This window comes from Diadema setosum, chromosome 2, assembly GCF_964275005.1.
Source record: "Diadema setosum chromosome 2, eeDiaSeto1, whole genome shotgun sequence".
In the NCBI taxonomy this organism is placed as follows: Eukaryota; Metazoa; Echinodermata; class Echinoidea; order Diadematoida; family Diadematidae; genus Diadema; species Diadema setosum.
Window position 1 is genome coordinate 18,296,520 of NC_092686.1, and position 21,609 is coordinate 18,318,128.

General features: G+C 35.8%; 2 protein-coding genes across 2 annotated transcripts in view; one reads left to right on the top strand and one right to left on the bottom strand.

The window, feature by feature from the left end:
- The window catches only part of LOC140246207 (uncharacterized), a 66,877-nt gene extending 53,305 nt beyond the window's left edge, over positions 1–13,572 (top strand). Inside the window, exons 49-53 of the mRNA XM_072325657.1 lie at positions 1,089–1,166; positions 6,321–6,464; positions 7,821–7,925; positions 8,736–8,963; positions 12,706–13,572. Coding sequence (XP_072181758.1) covers positions 1,089–1,166; positions 6,321–6,464; positions 7,821–7,925; positions 8,736–8,963; positions 12,706–13,002 — 852 coding nt within the window. The 3' untranslated portion in view covers positions 13,003–13,572. The remainder of the gene's footprint in view (positions 1–1,088; positions 1,167–6,320; positions 6,465–7,820; positions 7,926–8,735; positions 8,964–12,705) is intronic.
- Positions 13,573–18,225: 4,653 nt separating this feature from the next.
- Positions 18,226–21,284, bottom strand: LOC140246208 (protein SPMIP1-like). The gene has a single exon (XM_072325658.1). The coding sequence runs from the start codon at positions 21,134–21,136 to the stop codon at positions 20,576–20,578; it is 561 nt and encodes a 186-aa protein (XP_072181759.1). The 5' UTR covers positions 21,137–21,284; the 3' UTR covers positions 18,226–20,575.
- Between the last annotated feature and the right edge of the window lie 325 nt (positions 21,285–21,609).

Consider the following 21,609-nt stretch of genomic DNA (forward strand, 5'->3'; position numbering starts at 1 on the left):
ATCTCAGCCATTTCAAAATCAATTTTCATCAAATAAACGTAGAATTCCTCTTAGAATTACATGCTCTTTCACATTTCATAAGAGGTTTTTTATTATCTCACCAAAATATGTTAGAAACCTGAAATTAGGACTCAACCAACTCTATCCGATCCCTTTAACCTGTAGATATAATCCATTGTCACACTGACCTACACTGCTGCTGGTGACAATAGAATTAACAGTGTAAGATATGTAAACTGTATAAAGTTCTATGACATTATATGACATATATGCATGTGATTTAAATTGACATGAGTAGGGTTTTCATTAAAACATGCTGCATGTTCACATTGGTAAAATGCAAAATCACATTTATTTTATATTTTTAGTTTGCAGTCCTCATGATTTTGATTGAACTTTGTTTTGATTCTGTTAGACATGTCATGTTAGGCAAGTTCAATCAGTTTTTTTTCCTCAGGTATGAAGGAATGTAGATGGACAATAGTGAATGGATTCTTGGCTGCCTTTCTGAAGATGTTTTTATTCAAGAAAAACTACTTTACAGCAGCACAAAAAAGTTCAATTTAGGCATTTAAATTACTCACTATTACTGCAAACAAATCATCTTACCAGCTTTACAAAAAGTGTAAATTAAAATGTAGTTATTAATTATGAACTGATTTAAAAAGAAAGCTTTGCAAACATGAATTAACTCAGTTGCATTTTACACCAGTTTTGGTATCGCTGTTGTGAAGCTAAGATGCTTGCTGTCATTTTTGTAGAGACTACTACATGGAGCAAACATTGGCATTAGGACAATATTGCACAGAGTTGCAATATATTGTACCTTTCTTTGATATGTAATTAGTCTCTTGTACCATTGATCTAATGTTTGCAAGCAATAATCATAAGCTTAGATGTCCATTACCTGAACAATTTTGTGTCTAAGAAGCATCAAGTCGGACACATTTGTTCTATGACATAACTCTGATAGTTTCCTGTGATTAATAGTTAAGTCCATGTCCCATTTAAGGCATTATACATATTTCTGTGCCTGTACACCATGAACACAAACCGACATACTTCCTATTTCAACCTGCCATTACTAGCCTGGTAGTGAGTCCCTTGAGCCAAAGAAGAAGGCTCGAAAAGGGGTCAGCTTTCAGGATCCTCCTGTTGAGGAAACGGTGAGTGCACCATGGACTCTATCTTGACTCTATGTGGACAGCAGGTGGCAACATTGATGAACCTTATCTGTGACGCCTCATATTGCAAAAAAAAAAAAAATGTGGGGTGGCATTTCATGATAGAGACAGTATGCCTTTTTCCATTTTCTGCAGATGTTATTCATATTGACATTCACAAATGTATTCAAATGCTGTTGATAGGTCTTCCTATATGGAAAAGTGAACAGTTTTAGTATCTGATTCAGTCCTATATGTCACCATCTTTTCATTGCAAATTAAGTCTGAGAGCAAGAGTTAAAAGTATCAAATCTGTAAATTTATGTCTGTTAAACTTAGTAAAAAACAAGATCCGAAATGAATCTCCCTTCAGGAGGAAATGTGTCATTATTTTGTAACTAGATAATACTGCCTGGCACTTGAACTGAGAAACAAAATGGTGACCATAACTTCTCATGTGGAAAAGTGAACAGTTTTAGTATCTGATTCAGTCCTATATGTCACCATCTTTTCATTGCAATCTATACTCTTTCAATTTGTAAAAGATCTTGAAGAGTATCTGCTGTGAGAAATAGCTATAAGATTGATTTCATGTCTTGAATGTAAGGTTGACAGGAAGTAACCTTTCATGTCAACATGAATTTGAATACATTTGTAAAATAGTATGTGTGTTTGTGTGCGTGCACATGTGTGGTAATAGAAAGTATTGTTTTGTGAGAAGTGAGTGCTTGTGACAGCCAAGTTAAAAGCAATGTTGAATATGGCTTGCCTAGGTAAGCGCCAAGTCTTGTGATGCTGTTGCTGTTATCATTTGTGTGTAGAACACCGCAAAAAAAAAAAAAAAAAAAAATCAGAAACACATGTGGCATGAAACTTTTGCGATTTGCCACTTGCATTTAATGCATTGTATAAGCAAACACTTGTACATGCATTTTACTTTCGCAAATCTTGGCTCTTCGTCAAATCTGCGTAAGTTTCAGGCACATGAAAATTTCTGTTTATACAGTACGCAATTGTTGTTCAGCACATAATGGATTAAAAAAAAACACACACACACAAGCAAGCAAACAAAATGCTCACAACCTGTAATCTTCTCAAACAGCTGCAAAGAATGCAGGATGGCCAGTGTGCCAAAGAATGCTGATGAAATGACTAAAACTACATTTTGTAAGTGCTAAAAGGTACATCTAAGGTTGCAAATAATAAAAGTGGTTACAGGGGTATGTAGAAACATGTATTTTATGAGGGTTTAAACAAGCATAACAATTCAGGGAGACACCAGCACTAAGTCACAACATGCAAAATTATGTGATGCACATGGGCAAACTATCAACCCTGTCATGTTGTTATATGTTTGGCATAGTGTGTGGTCATAGCATATAGGATTTAGGTTAAATTAATGCAGGATTGAAGGAAATCTTATTCAAAGCATATTTGCCTCTTTCATTAAATGCTATTACTTGAGTACTAGTGAAATCCTCATTTATATATTCCATCCCCAATGTAATCTCCCATGGATGAAATTATTCAGGCTGCGACTGCTTTCAAACTGATGACACAATTAACTTTGAAACAACAAATCATCTTTTGAACATCCTTTCCCAACAATGAGGTTGTGGAAATATTTTCCCCTTCCCACAACACCACATCCCAATATAACAGCAAACAGATATGGCTTATATCGTGGTCATGAAATGTGATTTCAAACAGGAACTGAAGACCTTAAAAACAGCTTCATGTTACAATACTGGTAGTGAATACATGAGATATTTGCAGATTGATCAGAGTTAGAGAATAGGCCTTTTCCAGCTTGAAAAGCATATAGGTCATTCAATTGTGAACTCACCACATTTTGAGTGTGTGTTTGATAATCACATTGGAATGTAATACTTATAATAGTATATTGGAATGAGTCTGAAGCAAAGCACCCACTGGATATGTATTTCCTTCAGTTCACCGGGCTAGACATCAGTAAAATCCTTTAAGGAGTAACAAAAAAGGTGATTGCTTATTTGTTGCTGAAGAAATTAGGTTGCAATGTCAGAAATCCTTTGGTGTTGTCCTAACCTGATTCTACTTCATGTGAGAACAGGTTTTGTGACATCTGGTTAAATGTTTCCCAAATATATGACATCATATCCATGAGAAGAGTACTCAATCAAGACATCTGCTTGAATGGTTTAATCTTCATGATGCACATGCAACACATAAACCTCTGCATTTGTGCTCATTTTGAAATGAAGTGAGTAAGGTCTGCTCATGTTATTTTAAAGAAAAAAATGCTTCATCATTTGCATGTGAAAGTGAACCTTCAAAAAGAAGTAAATCATAATAAAACGTCGCTGGGGCGACAAAACCTCGTATCTACAAAATGTCAAATGTTCAGGAGAGCCAAAAAACATGGCAGCCAAAGCACTGTCGCGAATGGGATAGCCTTTCCTTTGACATGCCATGGTTGCTTCATTTTTGGAGTAAGACAGTTGGGATTTGGACAGGACATCACTTAATCCATTATTTGACCATTAATCCAAAAAAGTCATTTTCACCAAAATTGCAGATACAAGGTCTTGTCACCCCAGCGACGAAAAGTAACATGCAAATTATGTTATCATAAAATTAGTGCAGGGAAGTGTTAGAGAAGAATCAAGAATCTCTCTTTTGCACCCATGCTCTTTGTTCCAGAGAGATGTAAATGCTCTCAATCACAGGTGTTGGTAAATTGCTTTGGCAAAAGACAGCACGTCTGTTTAAGTATGCAGCACTCCTCTATCATAACAAACCCAGTGAGCAGCTGTTCAGCGTCCTTTTCAGTATTTCAGCAGCAGCTATTTAGTGTGCAAAGAACAGGACATGTGAGCGAAAATCAATGAAGAGTCTACTTCTTTAACTGTAGAATACTACTCAAGCATGCCGAAGCATGAATTACAAATTATTTAATCCAAAAGATTACACTTTTAAGTGCTAAATTTTGCAAACAAAATTATGCATGAATGTGTGCAAGATGGTTCAGTGTTAACTTTTTGTTGGATACTACTAATTCCTTTATATTCCATTCCAAGGGTATTGATAATAAGAAGATTTGAAGAAAAACTATAAGGATTTGTAAGGTGCCATATTACCATCAAGTTTCATACAGAATTCCAACATTTCCTGTGAAATACAGCTTGAAGATGTTCTTTGGTTCCCATATCCAAAGTCTCTGGAAGAGTGGCTTGAAGCATGGAACATCAAAACTAGCCAACTGCTATGCATTCAGTTGTTGTGCTGTAGAACCTCTGCATAAATTTGTACAAACTACAAAGAGACTCTATGTACTCCTTCTGTAACACCTCCCTGATCGGTGTATTTCAAGCTGAAATGAATGTGTTTCATGTTAAATATAATTCAGCTCTGCCTTTGTTTTATTTGCTGAGAATTATTATTGTTATTATTATTTTGGTGATAATCATGTGTACATGCATCCCTTGGTGTGGCTATGAATTATCCGCCCTGTCAAGTGCAGGTGTGCATGATATTCTAATGAAATTTGCATAAAAATTGTGGTTATTGTTTGTCTGGCTGTTTTGAGCTGCTGCTGCAAGATGGCTGCTATCTCTGCTGCTGATTGATATTTTTTTCCCCTCTGCTTACATGTAAATCTGTTACTGGTAACTGTATCGATAAAAGTGCTTCACATTTCCTTCTATCATCTTAAAGATACTAACGTTAATTCTCTTTTGTGAAAAATACACATATGCATTTTCAGTAATATATGATTTTTATGTACAATGACCTCTCTCTCCAATCTTATATGTGTATATAACTATATATGTATACTGTGGTAAATGGATGCATGTTTGTATCTAATATACGTATTGGCAGCACTAGACTTTACTGCCAACAACCCCCAGGGTCTAAATAAGAGTTACTTTATATCAGTTTCTATCGTCTCATGGTGTGACTCTTTATACCAATGTACCAGCTTTTCGATTTTTCATTTTCACATTTTCCTTATCTTTATAAGCAAAAGAGATACTTTGAAATCATGCAGTTAATAGATCTCACTTTCTATAGCAATATTATAGAAAACACATTATTGCTAGAATGAGGGTTCTCTTTTACTTTCAGGGCTACTAGGTGAAAGAGGTCTTTATCATGGCTTTCCTGTATCAGGGTAGCACTAAAAGTCTTCAAGAATAGCAAGCTAATCCCAGCATGTGGGAAGTGGGTGTGTCTGTGGGAAATGCACATATTTTGGAGGCAACCAGTATATGATGGGGAAATAGATTATAGTGTCTTTTGTTGTACACCTTCTCACATCACGTTGCTTTCTTAAAAATATTAAATTCCAATCAAAATGGCTCGAGTCTTTTTTTTTTATTGTGATCAAGACTATCAATTTTACTTTAAAAGTAATTTTAAATTCAACAGATGAATTTGTAAATACTTACTGTTTTATATACAGGTAATTATGTTGTATACAACTTCTTAATAACTAATAGTAGATATGAACAAAAAATCAAACCTTTTCCTCATGCAAATTTGAATAATGTTAATTTTGTTAATTTCAGACATCTCAAATGTGTGTGAGAGAGAGCAAGTGAGTGAGAAAAGAAATGGTTTACTCAGTATGTCATTATTTGAAACAATTTTTATTCTGTTCAAATGGTGGTTCATGAGTGTTTTGAAAAAAGAAATAGTGTTTTGTTTGCAGCTAGAACAATAATGACATCTATGGAACAGGTATATTCACATTGCCTCATTGCCAATCCAAGCAAGCAAGAGTATTTAGGACCATAATTTTGCACTGCACTGCCTGTAATGTAACTTAATCAGCTAGAGTAACATGATAGCAATTAAAGGTAAGTGATATTCTCATGATTTCATTCTGTTATTATTCAGATTCTAAACTCTGATATCAATCATGATGTTCACTTCCTGGTAGGTTGTAATGCTTGACTGAGTTGCAGAAATTACATATTTTTACTCTGCCTTGGGTTTCATTTTCTGTTCTTTTTGCCTGCATATGTTTTCAAGTTTTTGTTTGGTTTTCCTTTCTTGCTTCAGCATCCTAAAAGCTTCTTTCAGATTTGAAATTCCTGTTGAAATGCAGATATTGTGTTGATAAAACTCTTATTTGTCTATCATCGTCTCCATTTTAACCCCATGGTGATGAAGGGTCCGGGACTAGTGAGAGAAAAGACCGTGGTGGATGTGAACATGTCAGAGGATGAGAAGCAGCAGTTGTCCAAGATGTTGTTGTCTCAAAGTAGTGATGCCCAGTGGAAGCTGGAGAAGGAGCGTCAGAAGAGGGCCAAGGAGGTAGGGCTCTGTGACAGGGTCAAAGCGATCCAGAGAGAAAATTTTAAAAAAATGAAAGAAGGAAATAGCAGCCTGTAAGAATCTGACCAATATATTCCCTGCAAAAGTGTCCATTCTAGAGATCTGTGTGATAGACATAATGGCAAATACGATATCCTTTACCTAACACACACACAAACATATGCATATGCACAGACATGATTTACTATTATACATATGATGCATCACGCGTTACCCCTCGTACCGTAGTACCCCGGGTAACCGCGTTGTGTAGCGCCACCTCACGTCCACTCGAGGACAGCCAGAGAAAAATGCATGCACTGTGTGTGCATGTACATAGTTATACTATGCGTGCATGGAAGCTGCGATACCACTAGCGTGTGCTTTAGTGCAGTGCAGTGCAGTGGCTAGTGCGCACTAGCTCCAGCACCAAAATAATTTCCTCTTTTTGGCACCCAGGGTACAACCTTTTTAAAAAATTAAATAATTCAACAAAATGGCTGATTTTTGTTTGATACCCCGGGATACCATTTATGTCATCATATAGAACAGAATTAGCACATGCATAGTGTATATGTGGTCACTTACAAATTTTATCAAAATTATACATATTTTTTTATAGAAGTAGCCAAACAATCTGAAAGTTTGATCCAGTCAGATTGAGTCATGCATATTTTAAGAGTTTGATTGCAAAACAAATTATCTCCATTCTTGTTAATTTGAGATATTTGCAGTCAAAGCCCTGAAAAAATGGAGAAAATAGAAATATTGGATACTTTTAATCATGTCATAAAGAATATTTCTTGCTGTGTTACAAGTTGGGGGTTTAATTTTGCTATAAGCAATGGTGGACTTAACGGTACTTCAGGATGTATAAAAATGTTGCTTAGCCCACTTTGTGATCAAACCCTTCATTTGTTTATCCATAACATTTTCCCTGTAGACTTGTGCCCAGCCATGCACTTGCAAATTTCCTGTTATATTTTTGCACTTGATGCATATCCTGACCCAATATTACCTCACACATGACAGAAACATATGGATTTTTCACCATAGACCCAATGTACAAAATGTATAATGCACACATGTATTTTGTGAATCAGTGAATTAAGATGCCCTTTGATGTAAACCCCATGTGGCAGCACCCTGTGCGTGTGAGCCATTTGAAAGTCAACTTGTTTATCCAGCTCTCAGCAGCACACCCAAGCTGGTGCATTTACTACTTGATGTAAAGCTTGTGATATCAATGATTGTACAGAATAAACTCTGACAGCATTATCAGTGGAAAAAGAAGAGTTCAGTTTAAATCACAATGTTCATGTCTATTCACTGTCACTGTCCATTTCTCCCTCACAGCTAAAAGAGCGTCTGGAGATGAGAAAGACTCGCATCCAGGATGCTGCTACGACCATCCTCGGTTTGGGAGAGAGACAGAAGACTATGGTGGAGAATGCTAAAAAGGTAACGTGATAGCAGGAAGCTCTGCAGTATCAGCAGTCGGCATGTTTTCTCTGAATGTATGGTACATAAGATTAGGTATTCTTTCACTCCCTCCACGTACGTAAGTTGTTACCAACCTTTAAAGAAGTGCAACATACTGAACCTTCATTATGTTGTTCAGATGGTAGGATTAAGCTGATTTTGTGACTGCTAACATAAAGTAACAGATCAAATTCTGCAATTAGCTCTTACAAATAGGCAGGCAAGGTTCTTTTCTTGAGAAAAAAAAATGTTGCAAAGAAATGCCTGTCTGTTCATTTTATTTAAGTGGTATATACTTCTTTTTTTCACATCTGTGGGCTACAACCCACATATAAATACTATGTCATGAAGACCATGCTTTCATTGATGCATAGCATGTTGTTAGTTTGATGGCACCACTTTTCAACATTCTTTTAAGAAAAATGGTGAAAATAAACTGAAAACATCTTCTCGTCATTCCAGCAGCAATAGTCAAAATTCAGTCACACTGATCATAAATCAAATGTTGTTATGATGAGTTAACTTACAACAATTCCTGCACCACATGGCTACCATCTGAGAGCACATGCTATAGGCTAAGAATCTTTTTTAATGTACTCACGTATAGATCATAGCTTGCTGCAGTGCCAAATGACTTCATTATTAAAAACACACTGTATATGATATCTGCTGACTGGTGTTTGTGCAGTAGCAGCACCCATTAACTCTCTACAGAAAGTCAAAAGTTTGTTGCTCATTATCATTTGACTCTGACGGTGTGACAAATTTTGTATGTGCCTTTCAATTCAGGATGAACGGGAGCGTCAAATCAACCTGGTTAAGGAACGTGTCCAGCGTGTTCGCTATGAACGTACCCTGACAATGAAGAACAAGGGTGCTCCCAAAAAGCAGTTCACGGATTACATGGAGCCAGATGAGTCGGGTCTAACGGAGGATGAGAGGATGATGCGCATTGCTGATCGTATCAACAGTCAGTTCAAGAAGGATGAAGTCAACTACAAGTCGGGACAGAAAAGTGTAAGTGGCAGTTTGGTGTTCCCACTGCTTTGCAAAATAAACATCTTCTTTTTTCTTCTGTGTTAATAGTCAACAGAGATATATGCTACTTCCAATGAACAAGATAAGCTACAGTGAGCTGGAAGTGCTTATTGATTTAAATGCATTTCTAACAGATGTAACATTTAACCAAAGTATCTCTTTTATTATTGCAAACTTCATATCTTCTATAAAGGCATATGCTTATGAAGAAACATATTTGAGTTCAGTTTACTGATTTCAAGTTTGATAATTTCAGTGCTGCTGGTCTTACCCAAGATAGATTCCATTGCCAAACATTCTTCATACTGACAGGGCTTGGAATGACTGGTAATTTCCATTAAGAGCATGTGGTAATATCTATTGAATACTTTTGTAAGCTGGGATAGAATGGAATAAACAGATGATAAGGTGACTTATTGGGCTGGTGAATAAAATTGAAAGACAAACAGAAAGACAAAGTGAATAATTTGATGGATAGATGAATAAGGAAGAGATGTGAGCTTGTTTTAGTGACTGATATAGCATCTTCATATATGGGTGAAATGAATTGCAGCAATTTTATGCAGATGTTGGTAATATATACTACTTGAATATTTTTAAATATTTGCTTTGTTGGTTGTTTTTTGCATTATTCTTTAAAATTCGATTCATATCATAGCATCAAATTCTCAGCAAAAGCTTCAACCGTCGATGTCACGCCTGTCGACATATTTTTGAGGAGGAAGTGAAAAAAACTGTATGTGCTACTAATCACAAAATGGCTTCAAGCGTTCCTGCACTCGCAGCTATTGCCAGTTCAACAATTTTTGATGGATATGACACTTCAAATTGTTGTTTGAAAAGTTTTTCAATTTCAATGCATTTACATATCAGTTCTTTTTTTTTTTCTTTTTTTTTGTCACATGAGCACAGGCACTTAGGTATGTGATGCTCCAAAATATCCTGTTCTCAAGTCAATATCCCAATCTCTTGTAAACTTTTTCTCAAAAGATAAATCTTCAGGTTCAACTATCAAGTGTAAGAGTTATTGTGGGCATTTATGTGTATATGGTGGTTTATTTCTCCACACTCTTGTGGTAGAAACCGGTCTGCAAATGTAAACTTGGAGACAATGCAAATATCTCAACTGTTCCTACTGAAAGTTCCAGTGCTAGGAGTGATTTTCGGTGGAAGATGGTTGTGATGTTGAAGTTCAGCATCATTCCTGTCTAGAAAAGGTACTGAAGTTTTATAAAGTCTCATAACTCTGAGGAGGACAAAGAGGTCCACTAGGCTTGTGCTGTTTTTGTTTGTCTGTGGCATGAAGTGAACAAGAACTCATGACATCCCAGATATTGCGCATAAAGTGATCAGGGCTTTTCCTCTGGATTTTGCAGGTACCCTGTCTCAACTGTGCTGACTTGGCAGAACTTTCATGCTTAGGGCATCGTTTTTGACCGCTACATTTGAACTGATGACCTCATAATTGAAAATGATGAAATGCCTTTGTCAAACGTCGTAGCTATCAGTCCTTAATGAGGCAGAACCAGACTTGTTGATTTAATGTTTTGAATAAGTATAAGATATGATGCAGCTGCAAGTTAGGACATGAAATTGTCTTCAGTATGGAACATTTCTTCTCTCAGGGGCAACTGCTGTGATGCCAATTTTGTTTTTGTTTCCCTCTTCATGTTTTGGTCTTCTTTCCTGTGGCTTTGAAGTCATCAAAGGATATTTCAAGTGAACTCTCATCCCCAGATTGATTGTAAGACTTTAGACACCTTTAGAATGAAGGTAACAGTTCTCTGCAAGAAGTCATAGTGATTAATTTACACGAAGTGTTCTACGCTTTGGTGTCCTTTGATGTTTGCACATTTCTCATTGATGACTTTGGGAGAGTTGTTCACGATTTGCTTGCTGTTCTTGAGGTGGACCTGGAGCAATTTTAGATGAGTATGTATTTGAATGAACTGAGTGGACAGAATGAAGATTTGGACCATAAATCACGCTGATGCCATCTTGAGCTATATTTTATTTTAGGAGCATCTTAGGGACATGTTTTTTACCTTTCCTGTTAGGAGTCTATCCTTGGGTTTAATTCTCTCTGGGTTTTATGTGCATGTGTCTAATCTGAAGCTGCACTTCAGGATGTCTTATTGATTGAGGATCAGAGGCTGTTTGTAGGTACCGGTAATGCACCAGCTAACCCGTGATGTGTCAGTTTCTATGATGAATTTCTGGAATGAGCTCCAATCTTCAATGGTTTGTTCAATCCAGAGACATTGTAGGTCACACGCTCACACACACACACACACACACACAGACTAATTATTTTCCTTTGCTTTTGCTTTTTCTTCAATATTGGCACCACATTGCACCGATGGTTCCAAAGGGTATTACATTGTCTGCAAATGATATACAACACATGTGATAATTTTTGGTGTCAAGCTTGTCCATATAAAAAGAAAGACTTACCCATTTAAATCAAATGGAGATTTTGAAGGCAGTTCTGACAAATATATAAAGTCACTTCATACTGACATCATTGGAGAAATGTGGAAGGGCTAGGCATGTCATCTTCATAATTTCCATTGATTGTACTGTTTTTAAGCTTATCAGTCAACAATATTTTTAAAGGTCATGTTGGTTCATGAGATATTAATGACTACCATGATATCTCACATAAGACCTAGATACAACTGTATCTCAGCCAATTTACATAAAATGTCCATTACCAGATATTTGTTAAGCAAGTACATGCAGTAAATAATGCAAAAGAAGTCAATATATAGAGCTGCAATGTTTCATGTGTCCACCATTGGTCCTTTGTGTCATGCAGTGTCGGTCTTACAATTTTTTTCTGAAAAAATGTGATAGCAGTGTATTTTATGATCCTTTTAGATTTTTTTTGTTTCATAAGCATTTATTCTCTTACATCATCACAATACACAATTTCTTCTAAATTGTCATTTACAGCTTTCTTTATTTAATCACCTCTTTGGGAGATTTATGATAAAGTAATTTTTCCTTCTTTTGATTTTCATTCCAGGCATGTAACACAAGTTGTTATCTGGACCCTTACACTCAATGATAATTTATTTTGTCTTCAATCATATCACAATGTTTTTCTGTGAATGTGAATTCCACAGAGTTGACTGGCACCCTTCTTTATCAATTGTGATGCAATCTACAAACTATGATTTTTTTGACAAGTATTTTTTTTTTTCATGGTCTGCACAAATGCCAGAAATTTCAGTTTGCATGTTCTCAAAGATTACAGTTTGATACAAAGGTGTTTTTCTGTTTTCTGGTATATACAGCATGTAAGCAAGTGCACTTTTCGTCTTAAAGTTGATGCAAAGTTAGATATGTATTTTTTTATATATTTTTTTTTTTTGAGTGGATAAACAATGAAATTTGTCCTTTTGATTGCATACAATGCAGTCACAGTTATATATTTATGATTACTTTATTTATCATGTAAATCATATCAAGCTCTTTTAGGGATTCACACATGTCACCATATAAGCCTTAGTCTCATCAAATTGTGACAACTGAATATGTTGCAAAGGCCACTGTTTAAGGTAAATGAAGAAAGTAGACACAAATATAAATTAATTCTGAAAATTTCATCCATATTTAATGTCAGTCTTCTCTTTCAAGTCTTGCCAGATGTTTAAAAATGCTCTAGATTCTGAAGAGGTTCTCTCTGTCTTGGTTCTTTAACCTCCTCCAAATGTAGGCCTTTGAACCTGACGAGGATGAGCTGGAATCTGTGACATCATCAGGCTCCAAGCCATCCACTCCTCAAAGTACCAGCCGGCCAAAGACTGGTCGCCTTCTGGGCCAGAAGGAGAGGGAGCGGCTGATCAAGTCGAGGCAGGCCAAACGACGGGAGATCAAGAAGGTGGCCAACAACAGTATCTCAGCTGCACCGGACATGGACTCCCTGGCTCAAATGATTGAGGATAGAAAGAAGGCAAGGTTGGAAACAGAGGTGGAGGAGGAGGAGAGCAGTGAGGCAGGATCTGCCCTCTAAAGATCTTTGTCAGCTTCAACTTTGATATTAGTCTTCTTTAGCGACAGTTATCTCAGATTTTCTATCGAACTTTCAAAGTAGTTAGGATCATAATGTAATCAAATCATGCTGATATGCAACATGCATTCCAGGAAGATGATTACCTGCATTTTGATAAGTTTGTGTGCAAGTATACCTTACCTAGAACTCCATCACAAGTGCCTTACCATTCCAGTCTGCAATACATTCAGTCATGTGATTCATGGTCACACACATAAACATTGTAAATTATTGACACTTACCGATGGGCCTGTCTTTTTGCATTTTACAATTCTGTATGGTACATGTCATCTTTGGTGTATTTCTCCTCTCTCTTTTTTTTTTTCTTGATATAATGATCTGATTAACATATTCAGTATACATGAGTTAAGTAAGGAATGGCATTTTCCATTCTGTTAACTAACACATTATAGATAACATTCTATATGATTGTAGATTTTATGAAAGATGTCACTCTACATGTTTATTCATCAGAGTTTGACATAAGTTGCAAATCAGATAAGTCTGTCTGTATGCACCACATCACTTTACTGCCCAAAATTGCTCATACATGTTTCCGACTTGTAACTGTACTTTTGCTCTCGCTTTTAAATAGTGAATCAAAATTATATATTTTTCTTCTTCTTTTCTTTTTTTTTTTATCCTGTTCATGTTATGGCAAGGTAATCTTTACCATGATAATCCCAGAATTTTATCATGAAACTCTCATCAGTATGTGTGATTCTAACATTCTATGAAGTCTGAAATTGTTGTGTACGCAACACATTGTCCTATTCCACATTTTATTTTTGTGCAAACTCTGGATAGCAGCATTTTTGTATGAAAACTATGCTTTCCCAAAAAATCTTTACACCTTGATATGATTGTAATCAAATTGTGCATCCGTCCATATTTTTTAGGTAAATCACATGTGTACTTATTCAGGCAAGATACATGAGTATCATGGCAAACATGAAGACTATGAATATTTGGATTGTAGTAGATTTATCACCAATGACTGTTTCAATCCTCCTTTTTCTGTATCTCATATCATTGTCTTTGGTTTATCATTTGCACAGTATGGATGTATATACCTTATATCAAATGCAGAAATCTTATATTCAGAAATGTAGAATTTGCTATTTTGTAATTAGTATAGTTTTTTTACCATGATTTCAATGTTGCCCATTATCAGGTGTCCTAGTGAAGTTGTGCAGGTATCCATGATATTTGTATATTTAGAGCAGGCATGGTCTTTCAAATTTTATTGACAAAGTACTTTAAAGAGTGTGTGTGTTAGAGTAGTAATGAGTAATGTGTGCTTTTACATTTACACATTAAAGGACAAGTCCACCTTCATAGACATGTGGATTAAGTGAAGGCAACAATGTTAGTAGAACACATCAGTGAAAGTTTGGGGAAAATTAGATCTTCCGTTCAAAAGTTGTGAATTTTTGAAGTATCTGCGCAGTCACTGCTGGATGAGAAGACTACCACAGTGTATGATGTCACATGCGTACAACGATATAAGGAAAATAAAAAGAGAATTTCACAAAACTTTACTTTTTGAATTAAGTGCACATTTCTTCAACTAGTTACTGACATATGTTAAGGGTAATATTATTCCCCTTGCCTTCTGAAAGAGAGAAGTCGAGTGTTCTTTTGTTATGCGAAAAAAGTAAAAATATGTTGAATTTTCTTTAATCTTCCTTTATATCGTTGTACTCATGTGACATCACAACCCATAGTAGTCTTCTCATCCAGCTTTTAGTAAGCAGAAATAAATTTCATAACTTTTCAACGGATTGTCCGATTTTCCTCAAACTCTCACTGATGTGTTCTACTAACATTGCTGCATTCACTCAACCCACATGTCTATGAAGGTGAACTTGCCCTTTAAATTATCATTCTATCAAAATCATGGATACGAAGAAGTAAGTGATTGTTTTCAACTTCATATTTTTGACAAAATATTTATATTTAAACTGCATCATATACTATTCTAAATGACTGAATTTACGGTAAATGAAGTTCAGTATCTTAACGTGTACCAACACCCTGGAAATCAAATTTGTGTACAGCTAGGATACACAAAAAACAACCATAATTCACCTGTGGGAGCTCCTGAAAGTAGGCCTATACATATTTTGATAAATCAAATCATATATCTGTGATAATCTGGCACTTGTGCTCCACGCATTTAATTTCTGCTCCGTAAGCGCCAGTACTAGCATGAGCGCATTCTAGCTATATGGGTACATTTTTACGAATGATAAAAACAAATATCAATAGTGTGATCGTTTGATTGAAAAAATCAGGTAATTGACTAGTCTATTACAAGTCCTTTGTATACTCTTTTAAAGTTACTTTTGTACACTCTTTAAAAGTTACTTTTTAACCACAATAGATAAAGATTGGAGTGACAGAAAATTTAAATATTTTGGAGAGGGCATGTCTCATGTATATTCTACAAATATAGTAAACATAATACTCAGGGTATTGGTACACTTTAAAGGGACTGTACAGTTCTGATTGAGGTGAGGATTTAGCTTTTAACGTTTTGCGATATATTCAGAAAACACTCTATGAGATGTCAAAGAGCATGCTATTCTAATGGGTATCAAAAGTTTATTTGATGAAAATGGGTTTTGAAATGGCTGAGATATCCAAAAACAAGGTGAAACAGAGAGATCCTAATAAAAGGTGTCGCCTTTAATTATTAACACTTTTTTGCATATCTCAGCCATTTGAAAACCAATTTTCATCAAATAAATGTTGAATCCTTCCTAAAATTGCATGCTCTTTCATATTTCATAAAGAGGTTTCTCATTATCTCACTTAGGAATGTTATAAATTTGAATCCCCACCTCAACCAGTACTGTACAGTCCCTTTAATTATGAAATTTGATGGACTAACAGCTTTGAAAACGAATCAAAACAAAACATGGCAAAGATGGAACTGTTCTACAGTTTTGATTATTGTCACATTTTGGATATATGTACAATTATTTCAACTATGTTGCTATATGTTTGTTTTGATGTGATTTTGGAAAATGTACAGCCAAATGCCATTCTGTGTTATTCTATAGACCTCTTTTTGAAGGACCCCCCCCCCCCCCCTTTGGAAGTTCTAGCAGTTTACACAGGTTGTTTAGAGTCAGTAACAAACTGGTTAAAGATATACACATACAGGCAACTCCCATTTTAAAGAAATCCTCGAGACCGATAGTTTTCTTTTTCATAATTAAAATCATGTTATAACCAAAGAAATTTTGCTCCATAAACTTCATTGATAATAATTGTGGGACCTGAATATTTACTTTGTTGTAACAAAAGTTTGTTATAACTGTGTATGTTGTAATAGGAATCACCTTGTGTGTAATGTGTGTGGTCACGTTTCCAGCATAAAGTCAGATACCATAAAAAGGAAGAAAAATATGTGTTAAGCCAACTTTGGCAATATAACCTGAACAGTTTCTAACTTTTAATTCTTTATAAAGATATTTTCCTTGTAATAAAGTGGAGCAAATCATTTATCAACTTAAAGCTTATCATCTAAAAAGTTAATATACATGTACGTCCAAAACCCCCAAATTTATTTTTCTGACATATGGTTCTCGTGAGGACACATCACATTTTTGATGGTCTACATTAAGTGCTAATCAATGATTAGTCTAAATGCAATCATGTGACTTACGCAGCAGGGGTCGAAATTGTTACATTACGAGCAGTGATGGCACGTCAGGTGATATAGTTCCAGAAATTGGCTGGCTGCTGACCTGATTAGAATGAAATCACCTGTATTTATGTGGACCATATTATATAAGAGATATTGCCTCGTCTATTGTAAAATAATGTTTGGCAGTCCCTTGAGAGTTTTATTTTCCCTCAGTGCTGCATGCTTCAGGGAAATTTAATCTGTTGGGGAAATATAATTTGTTGGGGAAGTCAAGTGTTATAAATCTAATAAAGGCAATACCTGTTAATTGTCTCAGCATGATTTTTTCATTTTTAGATCAAGATACATGTTTGGGTTTTTTTTTAGTTGATTGTGAATCAAAAATTAATGTCAAACGTTGCATTTTAATTGACCCATCAGATGAATATAAAATTGCACTAACAGATCTAACACCACCAAGTCCGATGTGACTTTTTAGTGCCGGGACTGTGACTTTTCTTTGTGTTACAAGAACAGCCCATTCTAATTTGCATTTGCATGTATGTGCACGTGTATCATCCATGTTTTCAAACATTGCATTTTGTTCTTTTCATGTCATTCACAGAATAGAGGCAAGGCTTTGCTATTTTTGTTTTTGGTGTCCAAATGCTGCACAGAAGAGTTTGACCAGATGCTAGAATGGTAAACATAATACATGTATGTGCAACATTGCTCATTTACAATCATCTACCTTTGAAATTTTACACTTACATCTCATTTAAAAGACTAAATTTCATTGGATGTTTTCCTTTGTCCAAAAGTCAATATGTGTTTGTGTGTTTTCTCATTTTGTGATATACAAATTAAAAATAGAGATTTTCTTCATTAATCCAGACAAATTTTGTCCTTTTAGTGTTTCTGGTGTCATTTATTTTATTGTGGTTGACTGAAATTTGCATGTGTGATTATGGAGGTGATCCTGTAAAGAAACTCAAGTTGCCCATCACTTTATGCTAGATGTTCATTGCACATGTAACTCCGTTAGTCATGCCAACCCAGAAAAAGTTCCACACCCAGCTTCACTTCACTTTCTCTTTCTTTCCATGCAATGTACTTGGCACTGTATAGGCTATTGTAAAAGTGGAAACGTTTCAAAAAAGTTGAGATTTAAAAACTTAAGTCAGATTATCATAAGTCAGTTTATCAGCCCATCAGAATTGGGTATCTAGAGACTGATATTCTGACTTCTGTTTGACCTCAACTTTTTGATATGCAAAGGGCCCAGATGTCCCAACATGAAGCATACTTGCATGTACTTAACTTAAATAAAAATAATGTCAACTATTCATTACATGGCCATGTGTAACACTTGCACTGCCTTCATGCACGCACACACACACACACACACACACACATACATATACACACACATGCATACATGTACATACAAAGAGTACAACCTTTCAACCTTCTCATCACTATTCCTGAAATACTGCATTAATTCAAGAACCCAACCATGCTACATTTGTAACACCATGACAGCAAAATTAGACTTTTGTAGCACAACGCTTTTTTTTTAATTCAAGAACATGTAGAGTATTAAAGTGTAACAATCGTTAACCAGAATAAATGTCACATTTCTTTATACAAGTGTGAAAAATTGTTCAACCTTAATTTGTTCCAAGGACAGAACATAGCACAACAATTTTTTTTTTTTTCTGACAGGTGCAACTTATTATTACAAGCTCTTTGTGGTAGAAATTCTATGTAATAATATACATATCAGTGGGTTTAACACAACACTTTAAATGATTATGCCATCAGGATATTGGTGCAAATTGCTGCATAGATGTAGCACCATGTGCCAGTCCAATGTCTGTGAAGACAAAATGTTGATGACTTCACAAATACCAAATGTCTATTGTAGGAAGTGCAAAATTGCATTTTGAAACACGAACTCCCATGACTTCTCAGTCATAAAACAATGCTTCTTAAACATTAACAAGTGGTAAAACTGTATTCTCAATCTCACAATTTGATATGCTTCAGCATTTCTCATGACTTGCGATTTTCAAAATAATAAAATGTATGATATACAGTCTGTAAATCCAGTATACTGCCACTTTAAGTCAATGCAGATGTCTGCCTATATGTATGTTGACTCCCCTCTCTGTCGAGTTCATGTCCACTGAAATGACAAGGTTTTAAGGCAGTAATGCACAATTACAAGGAAGGAAATGATTATGAAACTGCTGGTACAGTGTATTCCTTTTATAGGGAAGTCCTCATACAGGACTGGCAGTTTTCTTTCATTATATTGAAATGTCGTTACAGCTGAACAGTAGTGTATAAAGAAGTTTACATACATGTACACGTGTAGATTATAATTTTGGGACTTCAGTTTAAATTGCTGTATATTGAAGCAAGAATTTAGTTACAACTGTTACAATAGCAATGTACTGTATACGCCTACATTTGGTCTATTTTAAAGGACAAGTTCATCTTCATTAACATAAGGATTAAGAGAATGCAGCAATATTAGTAGAACACTGAAAATTTGAGGAAAATTGGACAATCGATGCAAAAGTTATGAATTTTTAAAATTTTTGTGTTGGAACCGCTGGATAAGGAGACTACTAAGGCTTGTGATGTCATATGAGTACAACAGTATAAAGAAAATGTAAAGAAAAATTCAACATATTTTCACTTTTTTTGCATAATAAAAGAGCACTTGACTTGCCTCTTTCTAAAGGCAATGGGAATAATATTACCCATTACATATGTCGGTAGCGAGTCAAGGGAATGTGTACTTTTTTCAAAAGATGAAATTTTGTGAAATTCTCTTTATATTTTCCTTATATTGTTGTACGCATGTGACATCATACACTGCAGTAGTCTTCTCATCCAGCGGTGACTGCACAAAATCTTCAAAAATTCATAACTTTTGAACGGATTGTCTGATTTTCCTCAAACTTTCAATGATGTGTTCTAATATTGCTACATTCTCTCAATCCTTATGTTAATGAAGGTGAACTTGTCCTTTAAAGACAATACATCTGTGCTGAAGAAACAATGGAAAAAAAGTTGCTTGACCACCTCATTATTTAGTCTCTTGTATGAGGTATTGTACTAAGTGGTACGTGGTAAAGCACTGAAATAGTTTGTTCATCCTCAGATGAGAAAAAAAAGTATGCATAGACGGGGCAACTACAAAACTGTACCTGCATAAATGAATGGAAGAATATGATATACTCCTAAGATGTTGGATATCTGGAATGTGACATAGTTCAAAAACATATTACAGCTCCATTTAATTCAGACAAATATAAACTTGAAATCTCAATACAAAAAGGGAAACAATTGAAATCAGGTTGCACTTTAATCGCCTACTAACTGGATTGCAGGAGCCAGTTGTTTGTTTTCGATAAAGGGCTGTGAAAGTGTGATAAATGTCTCTTCGAAGTACCCTACAAAAACAAAAGTAGAGAGCAGCGGTTCAAGTTTGAGAAATTTGAAGGAATAAATCACAAGTTCGAAATATATTCCCATTTGAAAAGGTAACTTGTATTACTTATATTGCTTGCTAAAACACCACCTTTGTCCAATGCAATCATAATGCTTGCGGGAGCTGGAAGTTATCACTTATTTGCATATTATTGAAATTGATCATTCTCTTTTTACAGTAACACTTCTGTGGATTGATATAGTAAGTCTAACCATCTTGACTTCTACCACATCTTTAAATGCATTAACCGATAGGCATGTTCTACATCAAAGTTAGTGGTTTGACAGGCTCCAGGCCTGACATCAACATTTAGATTTTGTCCTTTCCATGCACAGCATGACTGCAGCAAGAGAAGTTTAATTTTCAAGAAACTGACATTCTTGTATCTCAATCTAGAATATGCCATTGGTGCGATAGAAAGAGTCCTTGACAATGCGAGAACGCCCAAATGAGGGGGCCTTGAATTCCTTCACAACGTCATCTAGTCTCCAACCATATTCCCAGGAGCTGGTAAGAGGAACTTCGTATTTGCACTCTGGTTTCTTCAGCTTCCGAATCTGCAGATAGGCATAGCGTCCAGTTCCCTCCTTGCTAAATCCTTCATACAATTGTGCACGCACCTTCGGAGTGGCGGGTCTCATCTCCACAAGAAGAGCATCAGGATTTTTTCCAGCCAGCTCTGCAAATTTCTGCTTAGATTCTTCCTGGGCTTTTGATACGTCAGTCTTTGCTGGTGCCTTCTTGGTTTTTAGTGCCTGCACAGGAATCAGCTTTACTTTGGGAACCATGTCCGGGCGCTTCTTTCGAGCGATAGCCGCCTGTCCGCCTTCGCGGGACTCCCTGGCAAACTCCTTGCTGTATTTCTCGTGCCATGCCAGGCGGGTGTAAGCCTCCTTGTGGATGGATTCAGTCCAGAAATTTTGTCGTTGGACATCAAATAATTCACGCGGCATCTTGAGAATATAAGACTATTTCAATGACTTGGGCCGAAGAAAAGTCAGGTTTCTTATCCTTTTCAGTTGAAGGATAACCAGGCACAAATATTAACGGAAACCGCGGAATCCAGTTCCATCTACACAACTATGGCTGTATACCGTGTACGTTGTGATGTATGCTGATGCATGCGTACGTACGTGGGCCCACCCGTCGTACCCACACATACCGGCGCATGGCTGGAGGTATGTCAACAAGGGTGTCGTTATGGTTACAAGACTGGACAATGGCATGGCATGTACCATACAATCAATAGGGGAGCAATGTGAGTTTTATAGAATTAAACTTGCTTCATTCTAGTGATTTTCATTTAAAAAAAAAATTGTAATTACTTTAACTAGTCAATCAAAAAAACGTGTAAAAGTGTTGATGCTAGAATTGATGTGCAAAAAATATACATCTTTTCCTAGTATCAGTAGCAGACCCCATGAGG

What these genes read in the sequence shown, in the direction of transcription:
- LOC140246208 (XM_072325658.1), bottom strand. Translation starts at nt 21,136, where the DNA reads ATGCCGCGTGAATTATTTGATGTCCAACGACAAAATTTCTGGACTGAA.